This window comes from Sinocyclocheilus anshuiensis, unplaced genomic scaffold, assembly GCF_001515605.1.
Source record: "Sinocyclocheilus anshuiensis isolate Anshui unplaced genomic scaffold, SAMN03320099.WGS_v1.1 scaffold920, whole genome shotgun sequence".
In the NCBI taxonomy this organism is placed as follows: Eukaryota; Metazoa; Chordata; class Actinopteri; order Cypriniformes; family Cyprinidae; genus Sinocyclocheilus; species Sinocyclocheilus anshuiensis.
The window spans coordinates 165,469-187,617 of NW_015552604.1; the positions used below are offsets into that span (position 1 = coordinate 165,469).

The 22,149-nt window shown below is 37.4% G+C and overlaps 2 protein-coding genes across 3 annotated transcripts in view; both read left to right on the forward strand.

Annotated features, from left to right (window-relative positions):
- Positions 1 to 15,085, forward strand: part of LOC107665838 (ras-related protein Rab-3A-like) — a 17,000-nt gene extending 1,915 nt beyond the window's left edge. For both annotated transcript variants that reach the window (XM_016456882.1, XM_016456883.1), the window contains exons 2-5: positions 8,015 to 8,242; positions 12,662 to 12,780; positions 14,112 to 14,236; positions 14,658 to 15,085. In XM_016456882.1, coding sequence (XP_016312368.1) covers positions 8,015 to 8,242; positions 12,662 to 12,780; positions 14,112 to 14,236; positions 14,658 to 14,848 — 663 coding nt within the window. In that variant the 3' untranslated portion in view covers positions 14,849 to 15,085. The remainder of the gene's footprint in view (positions 1 to 8,014; positions 8,243 to 12,661; positions 12,781 to 14,111; positions 14,237 to 14,657) is intronic.
- Positions 15,086 to 18,440: 3,355 nt separating this feature from the next.
- Positions 18,441 to 19,413, forward strand: LOC107665841 (ras-related protein Rab-3A-like). The gene is made up of 2 exons (XM_016456889.1): positions 18,441 to 18,564; positions 18,986 to 19,413. The coding sequence occupies exons 1-2, from the start codon at positions 18,507 to 18,509 to the stop codon at positions 19,174 to 19,176; spliced, it is 249 nt and encodes an 82-aa protein (XP_016312375.1). The 5' UTR covers positions 18,441 to 18,506; the 3' UTR covers positions 19,177 to 19,413.
- The last annotated feature ends 2,736 nt before the right edge of the window (positions 19,414 to 22,149 follow it).

A 22,149-nucleotide genomic window follows, 5' to 3' on the forward strand; every position in this document is an offset into this window, starting at 1 on the left:
TTTTTTTTTTTTACAATATAGCCATAAAGAAGTGCTCCGCCCCCCTCCCCAAGGTGGTCCGGCAGTCTGTTTTTGTTAGGCTGAAAGAGCAGCTGGTCTAAAAGTTAGCCTCTATTTTTTAGTCTGCTGGAGCCCTCTGTTATCAGGAGAGATATTGACTTTAGGATGCTTTGGTGCTCTGTGAATCTTTCAGACACACCGGATGCTGTGTGCAGAATCGCAGATCAGCTCCCAGGGTCTCCAGAGGAGAAGCCTTTTTGTCGAGTTTGTGCTGCGTCTGGTGGAATTTGCTTTGATTGTGATAAACATACATAGAACCAGGCCAAAGCTGAAGCTAATTAAACTTGTCAAAATCTCAAATACAAGTTAGGATAGGAACATTCAGTTTTTCCTTCAACCATCCTATGAGTTCTCTATCTAAAAAAATCATGTTGCCCTAAACCGGAATACAATGCCAATCTCCAATCTCAATGATTTTCGGAATGAATTCTGAGTACTGCTGTGCAGTACATACTGTATGGACACTTATTATGTGGCATCCAGTTATGCAGTGGAATCTTTTTGTAAAAAAAAAATTAAAATTTACTCACTGTCATGTTTATCCAAATTTCGTAACTTTATTTCGTGGATCACTTTTATTGTTTTATTGTAATTGCATGGAAATGAGCAACCTGCACATTCTTCTACATTTTTTCCTTTTGTGTTACACAGACTTGAAGGAATTTTCATATTAACATTAAGTAGTCTGTTAAAATTATGACTTAAGACATGTTAAATATCAAAGCTGACATTACGGTAGTCTCTTGGAACTATAAGGTCAAAACATGTTGCATTGTAGAATGCAGTATCAAACAGTCTTGTTCTTTTGTGCACTGTGCACAGTATGTTAACTATATAATGTAACATAGTGTGTGTAGATAGATAGATAGATAGATAGATAGATAGATCAAAAGTGACATGACATTTATAAAAAAAAAATTAAAATGATCATGGTTTCCACAAAAATATTAATCAGCACAACTGTTTTCAACATTGACAATAATAAGAAATGTTTCTTGAGCAGCAAATCAGCATTTTAGAATGATTTCTGAAGGATCATGTGACAGTGAAGACTGGAGTAATGATGCTGAAAATTCAGCTATGCATAACAGGAATGCATTTAAAAAGTAAAAATATTAAATATATATTTTACTGAATTTCTGATCAAATGCAGCTTTTGTAAGCATAAAAGACTTAATTCAAAAACATTAAAAATAATTGCATGCTGTTCCGAATATATTCCAGCATCTGTATGTGTGTATGACACGACTTACTTGAGAGAAATATCACTCTACTTACTGCCTCTGTCAGAATGAGCTTAATTTAAAGGTGGAATGGCCAGTTAGTCCTCATGTGAAGTAGAACCTTTCAGAGAAAGCCTGATAAGAATCAAACATCTGCCCTTGTCAATGTGAAATACTTGCATAGTGTTTCATCTCTTCAGCATTTTCTTTTATAGCTAGGCTAAATATGTCTGTCAGACATATGTGAGTTCTGAATATTGCTTTTCACTTGATCCCAATCTGTTTTTCCGTGCTCTGTTGAGTCATTGCAATAAATACAGCGTGGAAACTCATGTTACATTTGTCCTCCAGATCTCTCTTTTTATCTCTTTCTGCCCTGCTCACCTTCAATATCCGGCCTGGTACTTGTCTTACAGAAAAGAGTAATGAGTAATCAAAGTTAACCTTAGAGGAATAGTTCACCCAAAAATGAACATTTGCTGAAAATGCATTCACCCTCAAGCCATTTAAGATGTAGATGAGTTTGTTAATTTATCAGAACAGATTTGGAGAAATTTAGCATTACATCACTTGCTCACCAATGGATCCTCTGCAGTGAATGGGTGCCATCAGAATGAGAGTCCAAACAGCTGATAAAAACATCACAATAATCCACACAACTCCAGTCCATCAATTAACATCTTGTGAAGTGAAAAGCTGCATGTTTGTAAGAAACAAACCTATCATTATGACGTTTTTAACTTTAAACTGTCATTTCAGGCTAAAATACAAGTCCTATATCCATAATAATGCTTCCTCCAGTGGAAAGGTCATCTCGTCTGAATCAGGAGAGAAATATGCACAGATCAAGCACTGTTTACAAGTGAAAACAGTCCAAAAGAGTTTTAAACAATTATGTGGGTGGATTTTAATGTGAGAGGACAACAGGGAATGGGCTGTTTCACTGGAGGAAGCGTTATTATGGATTATGGACTCAATTTGTCTGGATGCTTTGTCTTTGAAGTTAAAAACGCCGGCTTAATGATGGATTTGTTTCATACAAATACGCAGCTTTTTACTTCACAAGATGTTAATGGATGGACTGGAGTCGTGTGGATTATTTTTGGATTATTGTGATGTTTTTTTTATCAGCTGTTTGGACTCTCATTCTGATGGCACCTATTCACTGCAGAGGATCCATTGGTGAGCAAGTGATGTAATGTTAAATTTCTCCAAATCTGTTCTGATGAAGAAACAAACTACATCTTGGAAAGCCTGAGGGTGAGTGCATTTTATGCAAACTTTCATTTTTGGTTTTCTCTTTAAGATATTAATAGCGATTTAATGTATTTTAAACTATTACAGCCATAAAGTTACACAATCACTGATTATAATGATCATTACAGCAGCTCATGTGAACGTCAGATGGACAGTAGGAGTCGCCGCTGTTGTCACATTCTGATGGAGGTGTTAAAAAGATGGTGTTTTGTATTCAGAAGGTTCTGTGCCAAATATTGATCTGACACCAAAAGAAAATGTACAATTATTGCCATGGCCTGGCAGCCGCTCAGATGTTTCATTTTGTTCTGAGTTTCTTGCTTGACTGATTTTCAGTAGCTGGTGACTCTACCGCTGCTGTTTGGTCACAGGTCTCAAGGTGAAAAGGACAAAGATTCACTCAGCCAAAGTCAATCCAAATAAACAGTCATTTTGAAGTAGAGCTTTTGCATGGTCTACCATCCTCAGCAAGCTCCTAAATGTACTAAATCACAATGGCTGTGTTCCAAAACCTAGTTAGCTGCCTTGCTGTCTGCTCACTACATAAGCAGCTATGTAGGAAAGCTCTATTATAGGCAGCAACTCATACAAATAGTGCTCCTTATGCGAAATGCACAGGGGAGTTGTGTTAGACATAGAGTTTGCATGTTGCTAAGCTAACGACGTAATACCAAAAACATCTCGGTTACGTATGGTAAACCTCATTTCCTAATATAGGGAACAGAGACGTGTGTCTGAATGACAGTATGGGGGCCGTCCTTGAAAGCCCCAATCACCTCTGAGAGTATCAGAAAAGGCCAATGAAAATTGGCGTGCAGAGGGGCTTTCAAGGACGGCCCCCATACTGTCATTCTGACACTCCATTCCCTCCATCAGGGAATGAGGGTTACCATACATAATCAAGATGTTTTTGGTATTACGTCGTAAGCTTATAAACATTCAAACTCTGTCTCTAATACTGGACTAGACCTAAGAGCGGACTAGAACTAAGAGTGCACATTATCACCTCAGAGAGGGGAAAGGTGCTATCTGAAGCACTACATTCACCCAGTTCGTCAAGATCTTACCCGATATTACCGAAACTCAAGACGAAACTGGTTCCATTTGGAGATTGTAGAATCTCGCAAAGGTGTTGGGTGTAGCCCAGTCCGCAGCTCTACATATGTCTGCTAACGAAGCACCATGTGCCAATGCCGAAGTAGCAGCAATGCCACAGGCGGAGTGAGCCCTCACTCCCAGAGGACATGGCACACCATCGGCTTGATATGCCCGAGAAATGGCATCCACAATCCAGTGGGCCATTCTTTGTTTGGAGACAGCCTTTCCTTCTGCTGACCTCCAAAGCAGCCAACGAGCTGTTCAGATTGCTTGAAACTCTGAGTTCGGTCCACATAAATGTGCAGAGCGTGTACTGGACATAACAGAGACAAGACTGGGTTTCCCTCCTCTGGAGGAAATGCTTGCAGGTTCACCATTTGGCCATCTTCAGGGAGAGAGCCAGTGCATCCATGCCGAGAGGAGCCTCGGTCAGGGAGTACCATAGGGCACAATGGGAGGATTCCTGGGAGGCAAACAGGTCCACCTGAGCCTCGCTGAATTGACTCCAGATCAGCTGGATCACCTGGGGATGGAGTCGCTATTCTCCACGGAGCGTGACCTGTCGCGAAAGTGCAACGGTTGCGTGATTGAGGTCGCCTGGGATGTAAACAGCATGCAGTGGTTTCAGTTGCTGCTGACTCCAAAGGAGAAGATGGCAGGCGAGTTGCGACATGCGACGAGAGTGGATCCTGCCCTGGCAATTTATATATGCCACTATCGCTGTGTTGTCCATCCGGACTAACATGTGATTGCTCTGAATCAACGGCCGAAGCGTCCTCAGAGCCAACAGCACAGCCAGCAACTCCAAGCAGTTGATGTGCCAATGCAGGAGAGGTCCTCTCCAGGAGCCCGAAACTGCATGCCCATTGCACACGGCGTCCCAGCCTGTCTTGGAGGCGTTTGTTGTGACAACACCACACCTAGTCACTTGGCCTAAAGGAACTCCTGCCCGTAGAATCACAATGTCCAACCAAGGGCTGAAGAGGAGGCAACAGATCGGCATGATAGCCATGCGATGTGTGCTATCATCTCATTCCATCTTGGGACTCGAGTCTGAAGCCAATGCTGTAGCAGTCTCATATGCATCAAACTGAGCGGCGTGACCACGGCTGAGGATGTCATATGCCCCAGGAACCTCTGAAAGTATTTCAGTGGAACCGCTGTCTTGTGCTTAAACAAACTCAAGCACTGACTGACTGAGCACTGTCTAGAGAAAGACATGCTATCATGGTGACCGTGTCCAACTCCACACTGAGAAAAGAGATGCTCTGCACAGAAGAGAGCTTGCTCTTCTCCCAGTTGACCCAAAGTTCCAATCGGGGCAGGTGCAAAAGGACCTGGTCCCTGTGTTCGCAAACCAACTCCTGGGACTGAGCTACAATCAGCCAGTCATCAAGGTAGTTGAGGATACGAATGTCCTGTTCCTTTAGCGGGACCAGGGAGCTTGTGAAGGAGGCGGCTTGTCCTTCGAGGGTAGTGAAGAAGGAGGAGCCCGCAAAGCTTGTCCTGGCCGAAAGCAGCACATACCATGTGAGCTCCCCGTGCACTTCCAGGAAGAAGCGCACCGTGGGGAGGGCACTTGCCCAGCACCTCCCGACCCGAGAAACCAATCATCCAACCGCAAGCGCTTGGGGGAGGGCGGTGGAACGTACTCCAACCCAATGCTTGCGGTGGCCTGGGCTTGCACGGCCACCAACTCCACGTCAAACTCAGACTGGGCTGGAACACCTAAAGGCAGCAGCCCAGCAGTGTCCAAAGCTGAAGTGCAGCTTGCACGCGGCCAGCCTTGTATACCCGCATATATGGGCGTGGCCTCGCATGCAAGTTCTGCACGCCAATTTTCATTGGCCTTTTCTGATACTCACAGAGGTGATTGTGGCTCTCAAGGAGGTCCTCCTTACTGTCGTTCCGACACATGTCGGAGTGAACGACAGAAAGGGAACAGTATACACCCCAAGACGGTTCACTTGTATTACAATAATTGGGAGAAAATGTCTCGTGCTCTGCACTGCTGTGTTCTGTAACGCCACATTTAAGAGCGTCAAAACTGCATATGCTTGAATTTTGTGATAAATTGGACATTATTTGAGCAATGCGACTTTGTTTCTTAAGTGAAGGAAAACTGCAGACCTGGCAACCCTGCCATGAACTACAGGTGATTTATAGGGTCAAATAAAACCTGCCTTAACTGCACTAATTTTTTTCTTTTTCTTTTTTAGATTGCATTTAAATTCAAATTCTAAAATAAAATAAAAATGCTTTATTGGCATGACTGTAAAAAGTACAATATTGCCAAAGCTTGGAATATATGTAGAAAAACATAATAACAATGAAAATATCAAAATAATAGAAGAAAACATTATAACAATTTAACCTTAAATAAACAGTGTAACAAATTAGAACCTGAGTGAACATTTGAGTGAACATCCCTCTCCTAGTACTGTCTTTATTTGTTCCTCTTCAGTCATGGCTGTAAAGTTCTTTATGATGTTTGTGAATTTGTTCATGTATAGGTTTCTTATTGATTTAAATTTGTAACAGTGAAGTAGAAAGTGTGTCTCTGTCTCGATCTTATCACTGTTCGACAGCCCTATTTTGAGACATTCAAAGTCTGACATTTTTTTGAGCCTTTTGATTGACAGGATATAATTGGCTCTGATCATTGCCTGTTTTTAAAGAATCGGCCAATGGCTGATAGTGCAGATAATTGCTTTTATCAGCTGATGCCGATTATTGCAGTAGCCCCTCACTGCAGAACAAAGATCCAGGAGGTGGGGTTGGATCCACATCTAGGGGGTGGAGATGGTAGGTTTAGGGGTGGAGATGGGTGGGTTTAGGGATCAGGGGGTGGAGACGGGTAGGTTTAGGTATATGTAAGGTGGGAGGAGTTGGATCTGGATCCAACCTCGTCCCCTGGATCTTGTGTTCTGCAGTGAGGACCATCTCGATTATTGGCCGATACATCGGTGCATTCTACTTAAGATCAAATGGAATTTGACCAGAAGAAGGTATCTTAGATAGAAGTGTAATTTTGGTGCTTTACAATGCTACAGTTCATGCTACCTACACTGAAAAAAATAACTATTAAGATTTACTTAAAAAAATTTTGGTAACAAATTGCACGAACTCATTTTAAGTAAATTTTACTGCTCTAATATCAAGTACAACTTACTCATTATTATGAAGTAAAATCTACTTACTAAACTTAACATTCATGAAGAAATTAAATCTAATTGCACCCTAATTAAGTAAATATTACGTAATTATATTTAATTTAAAAGTGTTTATTTAAAGTAATTAAGTAAAGTTTATTTATTATTTTATAGACAGGAATCTTGCATTTATAAACATTAAGTAAATCCTACTATTTACTGAAGTAAATAAGTAGATTTTATTATTTGTTTTGATCGAGATGTCCCATTTACTTAGTTTTATGAATATATTACTCCCTATGATTATGTAAACATTGCTAATTTCTTTTTGATTAATATAACCACATAAACTGTATTCATTTTGTCTATACCAGGGGTTCTCAACTCTGGCCCTCGAGGTCCACTTTCCTGCAGAGTTTAGCTCTAACCCTAATCAAACACACCTGAACAAGCTCATCAAGGTCTTCAAGATTACTAGAAAGTTAGAGGTTGCTAAACGCTGTAGGGACATGGACCTCGAGCGCCAGAGTTGAGAACCTCTGTTCTTTACCTTTATCACAAATCACACAACTAAAATACAATTAAACTCTTTATTTTTCCAACATTAATAAAAGCGAATCAGTCACATTCACGTGACCTACTAAAGTCTGGACACAAGTTTTTAAAGAAATCTAAAACAGAAAGGCAAACTTACCTTAAACACGAGAAAATCCAGCCATGCATCTCCTCAGTGACAAGCCCAACCATCTCTGATTCAAAGCGTGGGTCCAAACACGCATGCGCGGATTCAAGCGCGCTGAACTTTTAGATTAAAATTTACTCAATATTTCTAGATTTATGTGCAATGACTATAAAACATATAAATATTACAAGTAAATATTAATAAGAGTTACTCTTCTCACGCAGTTCATTAATTACATGAATTAAATGTGTACATTTTACTTAGAAAATTGTTGTTCTTCTTGATTTTTAATATTACACGTAGAATTTATGATGATTCATTTAATATATTTTACAACACCACAAAATCTTTTTTTTCAGTGTATGTGTTTTACTCTCAGTTTTCAATATTTGAAAACATAATATTTGTTATGTACTGAAATGTTTATGGTACATTTGGGAACTTGGCATTAGTGTTAATCGGGCTGGCGAGAATGGTTATAAACGCTATGGCCTAAATGCCACAAAATATGTCCAAACGTCCTCTTTTTCTATTTCCTCCAGATGGCTTCAGCTACAGATAACCGTTATGGACAAAAGGAGTCTTCCGACCAGAACTTTGATTACATGTTCAAAATCCTGATCATCGGAAACAGCAGCGTTGGAAAGACCAGCTTTCTGTTTCGTTATGCAGATGACTCCTTCACGCCAGCATTTGTAAGCACGGTGGGCATCGACTTCAAGGTGAAGACCATCTACAGGAATGACAAGAGGATAAAGCTGCAGATCTGGGTGAGATCATGTTTCCCATCAGCTCATCAGTGGAACACATCTCTGCCAATTTAAGGCCTTGTTGTGGTTATTGTTTAATGAAGACAGAGGTAAAAGGTGCTTTTTCGTTTTTTGAATAATGAATCAAAAGTCAGCATTCTTGCTGTTTTCTAACTGGAAGGTCCATAGTAGGTGATCTGTTGAGATTTTACTGGTGTTTAAAGTCATTGATATTGATCGTCTCATTTCAGACCTATAAATCTCATTTAAATCTCAGAAACAGAGCTGTGGCTTAATGGGCAGGCACCATCATGGACCCGCTGAGTTTAACAGCATGTAAAATGGCAGAAATTAAATACAGTTGTGATAGAAATGCCATAAACCTAAACATTTTAAATCAACCAATGGAGCAAAAAATTAACCAATTAAGTCGTTCTGGTTTAATGGAGAAATGTTGTGGTCTACATTCAAAAAAATATTTAGGCCTAAATTTAAGATTTATGTTATTTGAATTGCATATAAAAATTTCCATCAGTTTAGATTCCAAAGGTTTAACATAAACAAACTAATAAACTTAATGTGATGCATTATTTGTCAATTAAACAAAAATTAAACTAGTAACATATCTGTAATAGTGCTAATCTACTGAATGTGTTGGAAACACACAATAACCAGGTTTATATATTTATCAATCAATCCGATTTGGTTCAATCTCATACATTATAACTAATTGAATATTGCTTGTTTCACAGCTAGCCACAAACAAATGCTGATTATGCAGATTCTCAACTATTTGAATTAATGCATTTAAAAAAAACAAAACAAAAAAAACCTTAATTTAAATGAAGTCAAAAGAGTCAAAAATAAACTATTTATCTATAGGTTTGGGGAGGTTTGCTGATGTGCTGGATGAGTAACCAATCAGAATCTCTTGTGATGTATCCGGACCCCTCCCCCAGTGCCTTAAATTTCCCTCTGGTGGAAGACAACCCTCCCCCACCCCACAGACCCGAGCAGATACACACACACTCCCACCATCTTTACCATGGATAAAATATAGAGTTGTGCATCATGCAGTATAGGGTACAAAAGACATGAACATTTGGCTATATTCAGAACTGAATACTTGCCATTTATTGAATACCACATAAAATGTAGTGTACATTCCCTACTATATCTTAAAAATAGTGTAATGCAATGATAAATGTATCAGACAGTACTATGCTACATTGTCACATGACCTCAAGCGTGATTCACAGAGTGGTGTCCAGTTGTCATCTTAGAAATATAGGAGGTTATTTCACATTTTAACCCTGTAAAGCCTGACATATTAAATAACAGTAAGAAAATGAATGTATTTTTTGATTGAAACTTCAATTTATTAAGCCTTTAGACAAAATATTTTTTAAAAATATAAAATTGCTAATGTTTTTTTGTTCAGTATCATATTTGATACATCAGGCTTTTATGGCTCTTAAATATAGGAGAATATGGAGCTCATACTCGAGGAGGAAAAAACAAATTATGCAAATATGAAATTTGGTGCAGTTGCTGATATTTATATGGCCGGAAATTAAGATTAAATATTGATAGATTGTAATGTGAATCAATGAGATCTTTATAACAGTATAACTTTCTTAAAATGCTTATAAATATCAGTTGTCACTCTATATTTCCTATTAATGTCTTAGTAAGATGATATTTAAAGGGGTCATATGATGCGATTAAAATTTTTCCTTTCTCTTTGGAGTGATACAAGCTCTTGGTGCATAAAGAAGATCTGTAAAGTTGCAAAGACTAAAGTCTCAAATCCAAAGAGATATTCTTTATAAAAGTTAAGAGTCAGCCACACCTACCTAAAACGGCTCGTTCTAACACACCCCCACATGTCTACATCACTATGTGGGAAGATTTGCATAACGCCGCCCAAATGTTCACGCAAAGAAAGAAGGCGTAACTTTTATTCTCGCTGTAGTATTTGTGTTGCCGCCGCCATGTCATAAAGACGCTGTGTGCTTCGTTGTGAAAGCGAAACTACTTTGTTTGGCCTTCCAAAAGAGGACGATATCCGCTTCGTCATGCCTAGAGCTGATCCGTGCTGGTCGCTGAGGAAATACAACAACTTTGCGCTGTGGATCGCTGGATCGGCTTTCACCGTGGACGAAGCGGAGTCCAGCCCGGGGTCGTCACATGTGGTTGCCGCAAGCCTCCTTCGTCGAATCCGCCGGCCGCGCCGTTCTCAAGCCCACCGCCTCTGCTCACTCTAGCCCTCCGGCCGTTCCTCACTCTAGCCCCCGGCCTCCGCTCACTCTAGCCGACGCCGCTCACTCTAGGCCGCCGTGTGTGACGCTGTGTTTCGTTGTGACAGCGAAACTACTTTGTTTGGTCTTCCAAAAGAGGACCATAATTATGTCCCCACTGGATGCAACGAATGCCTCGTTTATAATGGGTTTTCATGTTTTTGAATCATCGCTCCGGCCTGACAGGGCATCATCACAATATGGTGAGGGGCGTAACATTTCCGTCACACGCTTGAGGTATTTGGCCAATCATAACGCACTGGATAGCTGGCCAATCACAGCACACCTCGCTTTTCAGACCGATGAGCTTTGTAAAAATCGACGCATTTCAGAAAGGCGGGGCAAAGAAGAGAAACAATAATGTACAGTATGTGGGAAAATAATGTGTTTTTTTAACCTTAAATCGCATAAACACATTTCATTACACCAAATACACAAAATAATGTTATTTTTAGCAACATCATATGACCCCTTTAAATGATTAGTTTTATTATCAAAGATCTGTAGTTTCAAAACATTTAATGCAATGCAATACAATGGTAACTATGAGATAGAAAAATAAACATTTATCAAAAGCCTGATGATAATATACTCACATTTTGAGTGATTTTCTAAATCACCTTCATCATCTAAAAAATGATGTATGGATAATAAAGTAACCTAAAGTAAGGTGCTTCAGTCCAGTAAGTGTTTGTCTTGAAATATTAACAATATAAAATATTTTCTTATGTTTACTTAATAAAATCATTAAAGATTATGTAAAGATTGGTCTTCTGTAACAAATATTCATAGGGTTAATCCAATTTTGTGTAAAAATGTCTGATCAAGTCATGTCACAAGAGATGTTAGGAATTGCAACTGATATTGCTTACAGTTCATTCGTCACACTAGAAATGGAAGGTCTAGTCAAGCGCATTGCATTGTGGTATTTCATTTTTTATTCAGTGGTGAAAATGGGCTTTCATAGGTTTTTGCTTAACATGGATGCAAAATTGAATATGCAAAATTCCCATAATGCTCTGGACGGTTCAGGGACAGTGTAACAGAAAAAAAGAAACTCTACGCTGGTTTGCAGCATAGTTGAAAAGATGCTATATAACTGTGATATCAGAGTCAAGAGCCAAACATAGTTTTGCAGTCTCACAGATCTTTGGTATATTAATAGGTCCATCAGTGCTGCTCAGTAGACACCATTTTGACCACATGAAGTCTCTTAGAGGTTACATTGGTTGTGAGGATTTAGTCTGTTGATTTATTACAGTAGGATTAGGCGGATGCGTGATGTATCATGATTCTTACTTATAGACAAACTCATAATTTTTTGTCAGCCCCTAGACAAGCTCTTGTTTGGCCTCCTGCATAAGTCAGGCCTCTAATGACTGAACTGAGTGTGTTCATAATTAACAGGCTCATTTCTCTGGTGCAGTGATGCAGAGATCAGTTCCAATCCTTACATGGTGGATGCTTATTGCTATACTCTCACTCAGTTTTTTTGATAGGAGGAGCTACATGTTAAAACCGAAACCACGGCTAAATCCTGTTTTCCTGGTTATGTGAAAACAAAAGTGCTGGGGGTCATTGAAGGAATGTTCAAAAAATGTATACTTTTATTCAGCAAAACTGCATTAAATTGATGAAAAGTGATAGTAAAGAGATTTATAATGTTACAAAAGATTCTGTTTCAAATAAATGTTCTTTTTTCAACAAGAACTATTATTGATAATTGAGCATAAATTATGATAATTGATGATAAATGAGCAGCAAATCAGCATATTAGACCTTTAGAACACTGAAGACTGGAGTAATGATGCTGAAAATTCAGCTTTGCATCACAGGAATAAATTGCATTTTAAAACAAATTCAAATAGAAAACAGTTCTTTTAAATTGTAATAATATTTCACAATAATACTATATTTAATGTTATTTTTGATTAAATAAATGCAGGCTTGGTGAGCATAAGAGACTTCTTTTAAAAACATTAAAATCTATTAAAACTATTAATTATAATATTATATTCATACTGTAATGGCATGATTGATCTAACCAACAAATGCATATTCTGTATATTTTAAATGTAAATGATTGGTTTTGCATTTGTTCCTATTTCGTCTTGTGCATTACTGGCTTGTTCCTTCACAGGACACTGCGGGACAGGAACGCTACAGGACCATCACCACCGCCTACTACCGCGGAGCCATGGGCTTCATCCTCATGTATGACATCACCAACGAGGAGTCTTTTGCCGCTGTGCAGGACTGGTGAGTTAACTAAACATGCGAAACTGCATGTTCTGTGTGTCTCTGCACGAATGAATGGCGCAGTTCGTCTACTACACAAACTCAAACTCCCGCTGTGTTTTCAGCATCTGCGTCTCAATATATGAGACATGAACACATGAACTTCATCTCTACAGCTGCTCTGAGAGTCACTTCACCAGCTTTACATCGTTTCATTTGAGAAAAACTACCATCAAACACACACTGAATCTCAAAGATCTTCATAACAAACCGACAAAATAAAAGTTTGCTTTAACTTGAAGAAATAATGACAGAAATATATTACTAGTGTATATTCAAACGTACTTCTCAAAGTAATAATATGTGACCCTGGACCACAAAACCAGTCATAAGGGTAAATTTTTCGAAATTGAGATTTATACATCATCTGAAAGCTGAATAAATAATATTTCCATTGATGTATGGTTTGTAAGGATAGGACAATATTTGGCCGAAATACAACTATTTGAAAATCTGGAATCTGAGGATGCAAAAAAATCAAAATATTGAGAAAATCACCTTTAAAGTTGTCCAAATTAAGTTCTTAGCAATGCATATTACTAATCAAAAATTAAGTTTTAATATATTTACAGTAGGAAATTTACAAAATATCTTCATGGAACATGATCTTTACTTAATATCCTAACGATTTTTGGCATAAAAGAAAAATCGATAATTTTGACCCATACAATGTATTTTTGGCTATTGCTACAAATATACCCCAGCGACTTAAGACTGGTTTTGTGGCCCAGGGTCACATATGATTATTATTTTATTTTTAAGGGATATCATACAACCAATATTTTATTTTTCATCCAAGTTAAACAATTGTGTTTTGCAGTATTGCATTTGACAAAAAAAAATGCAACGTCTTGTTATAAATTAATTGTTATATTTTCATTTGATTACATTTTAAAGGATTGATTAAATTGTTAACATTTTATTAATGCATTTCATTAAACACCAGCTTTGATGATAAATTTGTATTTAATCATAAAACCAAGGAAAAAATAAAATGGGAAACAGAATTTAGGAAAAAATAAATAAATTAAGGTAGCTACTCTGTGAAGTTTAATTGTGAATGTTTACATTTGTCCTCAAGGTCTAACAAACATGTGGAAAGCATTTTCTGCCCCATTAATGGTAAATTAATATTGTGATAAATATTGATGATATATGATATGAAAAAAAATTTGTGATAATATTATTGACCATATCCCCCAGCCGTAGAGGAAAGTGACCATATCCCCCAGCCGTAGAGGAAAGTTAGTTTAACAAGCAAACATTTAATCAAATCTGACTGTCTCTTGCAGGTCCACACAGATTAAGACGTACTCATGGGATAACGCCCAGGTGCTGCTAGTGGGCAACAAGTGTGACATGGACGATGAGAGGGTTGTGGCCTCTGAGAGGGGACGACAGCTCTCCGAGCATCTCGGTAAGTCATGTTTCCAGGTTGGTGCAATATTTTTGAATATTCACAGCTATAGTTTTAAATATATTAAAGGTATGGTAGGTGATTTCGGAGAGGCTAGCTATAGCAAGATCCCCACCCTCCCATGAAGCGTAATCCTGAATTTTAGCATTGCAGTTTAAATTATTTGGCAATAATATATTTGGCATAATATCATGCATAGTCATAAAGTAACATACATGTTAACAGTTGGATAAAACCATCTAAATCAGATTTGAAATATTGTCTAAAAAAATCTACAGAGAAGTTTGAGTCGGGAAAAGTATGGAATTTTTTTACATTTTGAAATGATAGAATGTGTAAACATGCTGCTCTTGTTGGCAGCTCACTTTAGAGTTTTAGAACAAGGCCTTGGTCTTGACTTGGTTTCTTCTTTTGTCCGTAGGTTTTGAGTTTTTTGAGGCCAGTGCCAAGGACAACATTAACATTAAACAAACCTTCGAGCGGCTGGTGGACATAATCTGCGAGAAGATGTCAGAGAGCCTGGATGCCGCTGATCCTGCAGTGACGGGAGCCAAACAGGGGCCGCAGCTCACTGAGCAGCCCACCGCTCCGCACCAGGACTGCGCCTGCTGAAAACCCCATGGCTCTATCTGCACTGCCTTGTACCAACACACAAAAACAACAAGTTTAGGTATTTAAAAAGAACAAGAAACATAAAACCCTCAATTCCCTTACTGCCTCCTCTGGTCACATTCTCTAACTCCTCCCCCTCCTCTCTGAATACACATTTAGACATCTCAAACTTTGAAAAGATTTTATTCAACATGCAATTTTTAAAAGGAAAGCCTTAGTGCCCTTTAAAGGGATAGTTCACCCATAAATGAGAATTCTGTCATCGTTTACTCTCCCTCAAGTTGTTCCAAACTTATATGAATTTCACACAAAAGATATTTTGAAGAATGTTTAACCAAACAGTTGTTGGTCCGCTTTGACTCCCTTAGTATGGAAAAAAATACTATAAAAGTCAATGGGGACCAGCAACTGTTTGTTTAAACACATTCTTCAAAATATCTTTTTATGTTCAGCAGAAGAAATAAATTCCTAGTTTTGGAACAACTTGATGGAGAGTAAACAATGAAAGAATTTTCATTTTTAGGTGAACTATCCCTTTAAGGGTTTGTTTAGGCCTGAAATTATGATTAAGCCCACATTATCTTTTAAAGACTTTATAATTAGGCCTATATTTAAATGTTAGGAGTGTGTGGTTAGGCCTTAGTTTGGCATAGCACACAGAATCAGTTATCTTTTAAGTTTTCGATGCCTTCATTTCACTTCATATTTTAACATTTTTTTTCTTCTACACTTCCATATCCTTATATTATTTATGAACAAATAGAAAAAGAGGAATGGAGAGATATTTCTATATATTTATTCCAAAAAGTGTACATAATAAATACAGTTCAGTATTTAAATAATACAGTTAGAAATACATATCTAAAATGTTTTGTTATTTTTTTGAAAATTCTGCTAAATATAAAGAAAGTTAGAGAAGTCAATACATATGTTTTCATGGTAATACTTTGCAGTGCTTGTCACAAACCTTTCTTGCTTATTTCGTATCTGTGACATTGTATCTTGTTCACTGCCTTGCCTCATGTAATGTCAGTCCCGAGACTGAAAGCCAGATATCATACACAAACATTCCTTAATGTAAGTTTGCATGGAAGGAAATAAAGCCATTTAGGCAAATAGTGGTAGGATTCCTTTCTCAATGCTTCGTTAGGTCTAGTTAAGTGTATTTCTAGTCAAAATCTGAGTTTGATTTGCAGCCATGCTGTTGCTTATTTCACTATAGCAGCAGAGCCATAAGCTCGACCTACGTACTATCAACAATATACTTATACGCTCTCAAAATTTAGCAAAAGTTGCTGAGATTTGACTGGCATTTCCCATAATGACTCTCTAGACTGGCGTGTCCTGTGAAAGATTTTACTTGGCTCTGTGTAATACCAGGCCTGCAACTATAATGCAAAAATCAGTTTGCAAAAAAAAAAAAAGCCCAATGAGAATCTAATAAAACAAGCTTCAGGGATAAAGAGTTTTGGCAGAAAGAACATATTTTAGTGGATGTTCTCCTTATATTAAAAACTTTTGTGTCATCCTGGAATGGTCCATTGAGCAGTAGGTATTAAAAAAATCTGGTTTCATGTAGATTGTTCATACTTCACAGCATACAGATTCCATTTTGTTTGTTATTTGTTATTAAGATAGGAATGAATTAAGTTTTGAGGTCTGCTGATAATGCCTCTTTTGTGGCAGTGTCCGTTTCCTCGTTTGCTGTCATTCCACAGTGCCCAGGCATCCAACAAAACCAGATATTACATTTATGACCCTGTAGTTCCAGCAGTTTGTAAAAGAGCTGGGTGATCATTTTTGATGTCATTGCTTGAAGACAGGACTTTGAATCTGTAATTATAAGAACATTTCTCTGTTGCATAGTCTTTATGTAATCCAATGCCAATATGATAGCATTTGTTTCTGATGTAAAAATTGAGCTGTTCAGGGATGGATATTCCTCTTTTTTAGTGGTTTATGCAGATAATACATGGTCCTCATTTTTGATCCATCAGTATCTATAGGGATATGTGATAGAAATGTCTCTATGACTCAGATGAGCTGTTGTTGAAAGTCAACCAGTACAGTATAAAAGAGAAAGTTGAGCCTTTCTGTGCTGGTGCCATATTGAAATCTTCAGTGCTGATGGATCACCTTATGAATGAAGTTCTCCACACGTCCCTGCAGACCCCACCAGCGAAAATGGACAGTCACCAGCTTGTACGCTGTCATGTAGGGACAGTTACCATTATGAAGCTCTTTCTGCAAGACACAGAGAGAGGGGTGGGTGCATGAGGAACAGATATTGTAGATAATTACTCATTTGGATAGTTCAAAACAATCAATGTGAACAGAAACTGTGCATACAAGACTGAATGACAACATTAGCTATGTTCTCTGAAAAATAAATAAATCCAAAATGTCATACAAGGCAAGAGAAATGTTGATTTCAAATAAACTTCTTTCAGTACTTAAAAGCATCAATAAAAAAAGTAGCTTACTGTAATTACAATGGAAAGCTGTTACTCTAGTACCATGCCAGCCACCACAGATATATTTAAGGCGAGAATCAAGTGAAAAAATAGAAAACAAAATAAATAACTAAACCGTATATACATATGTGACCCTGGACCACAAAACCAGTCATAAGGGTAAATTTTTCGAAATTGAGATTTATACATCATCTGAAAGCTGAATAAATAATATTTCCATTGATGTATGGTTTGTAAGGATAGGACAATATTTGGCCGAAATACAACTATTTGAAAATCTGGAATCTGAGGATGCAAAAAAATCAAAATATTGAGAAAATCACCTTTAAAGTTGTCCAAATTAAGTTCTTAGCAATGCATATTACTAATCAAAAATTAAGTTTTAATATATTTACAGTAGGAAATTTACAAAATATCTTCATGGAACATGATCTTTACTTAATATCCTAACGATTTTTGGCATAAAAGAAAAATCGATAATTTTGACCCATACAATGTATTTTTGGCTATTGCTACAAATATACCCCAGCGACTTAAGACTGGTTTTGTGGCCCAGGGTCACATATGATTATTATTTTATTTTTAAGGGATATCATACAACCAATATTTTATTTTTCATCCAAGTTAAACAATTGTGTTTTGCAGTATTGCATTTGACAAAAAAAAATGCAACGTCTTGTTATAAATTAATTGTTATATTTTCATTTGATTACATTTTAAAGGATTGATTAAATTGTTAACATTTTATTAATGCATTTCATTAAACACCAGCTTTGATGATAAATTTGTATTTAATCATAAAACCAAGGAAAAAATAAAATGGGAAACAGAATTTAGGAAAAAATAAATAAATTAAGGTAGCTACTCTGTGAAGTTTAATTGTGAATGTTTACATTTGTCCTCAAGGTCTAACAAACATGTGGAAAGCATTTTCTGCCCCATTAATGGTAAATTAATATTGTGATAAATATTGATGATATATGATATGAAAAAAAATTTGTGATAATATTATTGACCATATCCCCCAGCCGTAGAGGAAAGTGACCATATCCCCCAGCCGTAGAGGAAAGTTAGTTTAACAAGCAAACATTTAATCAAATCTGACTGTCTCTTGCAGGTCCACACAGATTAAGACGTACTCATGGGATAACGCCCAGGTGCTGCTAGTGGGCAACAAGTGTGACATGGACGATGAGAGGGTTGTGGCCTCTGAGAGGGGACGACAGCTCTCCGAGCATCTCGGTAAGTCATGTTTCCAGGTTGGTGCAATATTTTTGAATATTCACAGCTATAGTTTTAAATATATTAAAGGTATGGTAGGTGATTTCGGAGAGGCTAGCTATAGCAAGATCCCCACCCTCCCATGAAGCGTAATCCTGAATTTTAGCATTGCAGTTTAAATTATTTGGCAATAATATATTTGGCATAATATCATGCATAGTCATAAAGTAACATACATGTTAACAGTTGGATAAAACCATCTAAATCAGATTTGAAATATTGTCTAAAAAAATCTACAGAGAAGTTTGAGTCGGGAAAAGTATGGAATTTTTTTACATTTTGAAATGATAGAATGTGTAAACATGCTGCTCTTGTTGGCAGCTCACTTTAGAGTTTTAGAACAAGGCCTTGGTCTTGACTTGGTTTCTTCTTTTGTCCGTAGGTTTTGAGTTTTTTGAGGCCAGTGCCAAGGACAACATTAACATTAAACAAACCTTCGAGCGGCTGGTGGACATAATCTGCGAGAAGATGTCAGAGAGCCTGGATGCCGCTGATCCTGCAGTGACGGGAGCCAAACAGGGGCCGCAGCTCACTGAGCAGCCCACCGCTCCGCACCAGGACTGCGCCTGCTGAAAACCCCATGGCTCTATCTGCACTGCCTTGTACCAACACACAAAAACAACAAGTTTAGGTATTTAAAAAGAACAAGAAACATAAAACCCTCAATTCCCTTACTGCCTCCTCTGGTCACATTCTCTAACTCCTCCCCCTCCTCTCTGAATACACATTTAGACATCTCAAACTTTGAAAAGATTTTATTCAACATGCAATTTTTAAAAGGAAAGCCTTAGTGCCCTTTAAAGGGATAGTTCACCCATAAATGAGAATTCTGTCATCGTTTACTCTCCCTCAAGTTGTTCCAAACTTATATGAATTTCACACAAAAGATATTTTGAAGAATGTTTAACCAAACAGTTGTTGGTCCGCTTTGACTCCCTTAGTATGGAAAAAAATACTATAAAAGTCAATGGGGACCAGCAACTGTTTGTTTAAACACATTCTTCAAAATATCTTTTTATGTTCAGCAGAAGAAATAAATTCCTAGTTTTGGAACAACTTGATGGAGAGTAAACAATGAAAGAATTTTCATTTTTAGGTGAACTATCCCTTTAAGGGTTTGTTTAGGCCTGAAATTATGATTAAGCCCACATTATCTTTTAAAGACTTTATAATTAGGCCTATATTTAAATGTTAGGAGTGTGTGGTTAGGCCTTAGTTTGGCATAGCACACAGAATCAGTTATCTTTTAAGTTTTCGATGCCTTCATTTCACTTCATATTTTAACATTTTTTTTCTTCTACACTTCCATATCCTTATATTATTTATGAACAAATAGAAAAAGAGGAATGGAGAGATATTTCTATATATTTATTCCAAAAAGTGTACATAATAAATACAGTTCAGTATTTAAATAATACAGTTAGAAATACATATCTAAAATGTTTTGTTATTTTTTTGAAAATTCTGCCAAATATAAAGAAAGTTAGAGAAGTCAATACATATGTTTTCATGGTAATACTTTGCAGTGCTTGTCACAAACCTTTCTTGCTTATTTCGTATCTGTGACATTGTATCTTGTTCACTGCCTTGCCTCATGTAATGTCAGTCCCGAGACTGAAAGCCAGATATCATACACAAACATTCCTTAATGTAAGTTTGCATGGAAGGAAATAAAGCCATTTAGGCAAATAGTGGTAGGATTCCTTTCTCAATGCTTCGTTAGGTCTAGTTAAGTGTATTTCTAGTCAAAATCTGAGTTTGATTTGCAGCCATGCTGTTGCTTATTTCACTATAGCAGCAGAGCCATAAGCTCGACCTACGTACTATCAACAATATACTTATACGCTCTCAAAATTTAGCAAAAGTTGCTGAGATTTGACTGGCATTTCCCATAATGACTCTCTAGACTGGCGTGTCCTGTGAAAGATTTTACTTGGCTCTGTGTAATACCAGGCCTGCAACTATAATGCAAAAATCAGTTTGCAAAAAAAAAAAAAGCCCAATGAGTATTAACGTTTACATGTGCTAGATCCTCTCTGATTATTCCTGCATCTTTCCTTTGCTATTCTGTCTTCCTTTAGTGAAAACTTACTGTAAATACATTTGAGTCTTTGGTTTTATGTGTGGACTGTGTTGTATGGATTATGGGCTTTAAAAAAAATCTAGGTGATATTAAGAAAAAAACTACAAAAGAGGATATAAAGGATGTTCTTTACCTGCTGTTGTGTATGCCTGCTTGTGAATGAATGTCACTTTAGTACAGAGCAATATTGAAGAAATACCTTTCCAGGTGTTGCAGATTATTTACCATTTTGTTGACATAAACAGAAGAGTTTTGTAGGATGTAATGGGAATGTGATTGTTTGATTAAGTGGGTTAAATCCTAGTTGAAAAGTACTGTTGTAAACCAAAGCAGGCAGATAGACTGATAGTCACGTCTACTGTGGAGCAGGTTTGCAGAAATAAAAAAGCCTGACTGTATTTGTGGCGAATGCTGTTCATTATTTAAAACCGCTTATGTTGAAAAAAAAAATGTTGAAATTTAATGTAGATGTCAGCAGAGCCATTGCTACATTCACTAGGCCTGGGACAAGTTGTTTGTAGGTGGGTCCCCTCTCTTTTAGGCCTAATGAGCAGTTGATATAGACAGAGGACCTTAGTGAGCCCCTCTCATGACCCTGGATATCAGAAATGAGACGAGAATGAGTTTGAATCTTTATGAACATCACAGCTCACCATGTAAGGTAGCCGCTCCACATTCAGATCAGTTTAACACAACTAAGAGTTTGTTCTCCATTTCCTACATTTTTATCTAGAATTATTTTTATTCATGCTTTCCATTGTGATTTTGTTTTTTCTTTTTTCTGATAATCAAGTGTAATGTACAAGGAAAAAACACTAATATGCAGTAGTAAATGTACTGTACTTACAATAAGGGGTTTAGTGTCAAAGTGTCCAGTGGTGAAATTTACCAAATCAACTGTCTATGTTGTGAAAATGATTGAACTTATACAAAAATAAAAGTTTGTGCTGTTTACTTGAGACTATGTTGCGTCTTTGCCTGTTTTTATGAATTTATTTAGTCAGCAATAGACCTTTGTCAGGTTAGACACCATATTGCATTAATAATGTAATAGGCTTACAGTGTTTACAATGTCCCTAGATCACGTAATTATCACAATTCAGAACCGTTTTATGGAGTATTTGTCTACTGAACGGGTTTTTCACCCCAGAAAAACGTTTCGTCCGCTGAACAACCGTCGCGTTAAAACAACAGTACAATCCCTCGACCCTCACAGCCTCGTTTACATTCCCGTCAAATATTTAATATGGCGGTACCCTGACTAAGGTCTTTTGGCCTGTCATCCTAAATGAATACCTCTCTATCGATGCCGTTTCATTGACATAAACACAAGAGGGAACTAAAGACTCAACTATCGCCGTTGACCTAAAAACAGCAGTACTCCCTCTTGGAAATCGTGATTTCCAATAGGATTAAAGGCTGAATCAGCTGTTGTCATGGTAACAGTCGGCCACGTAAGGTCC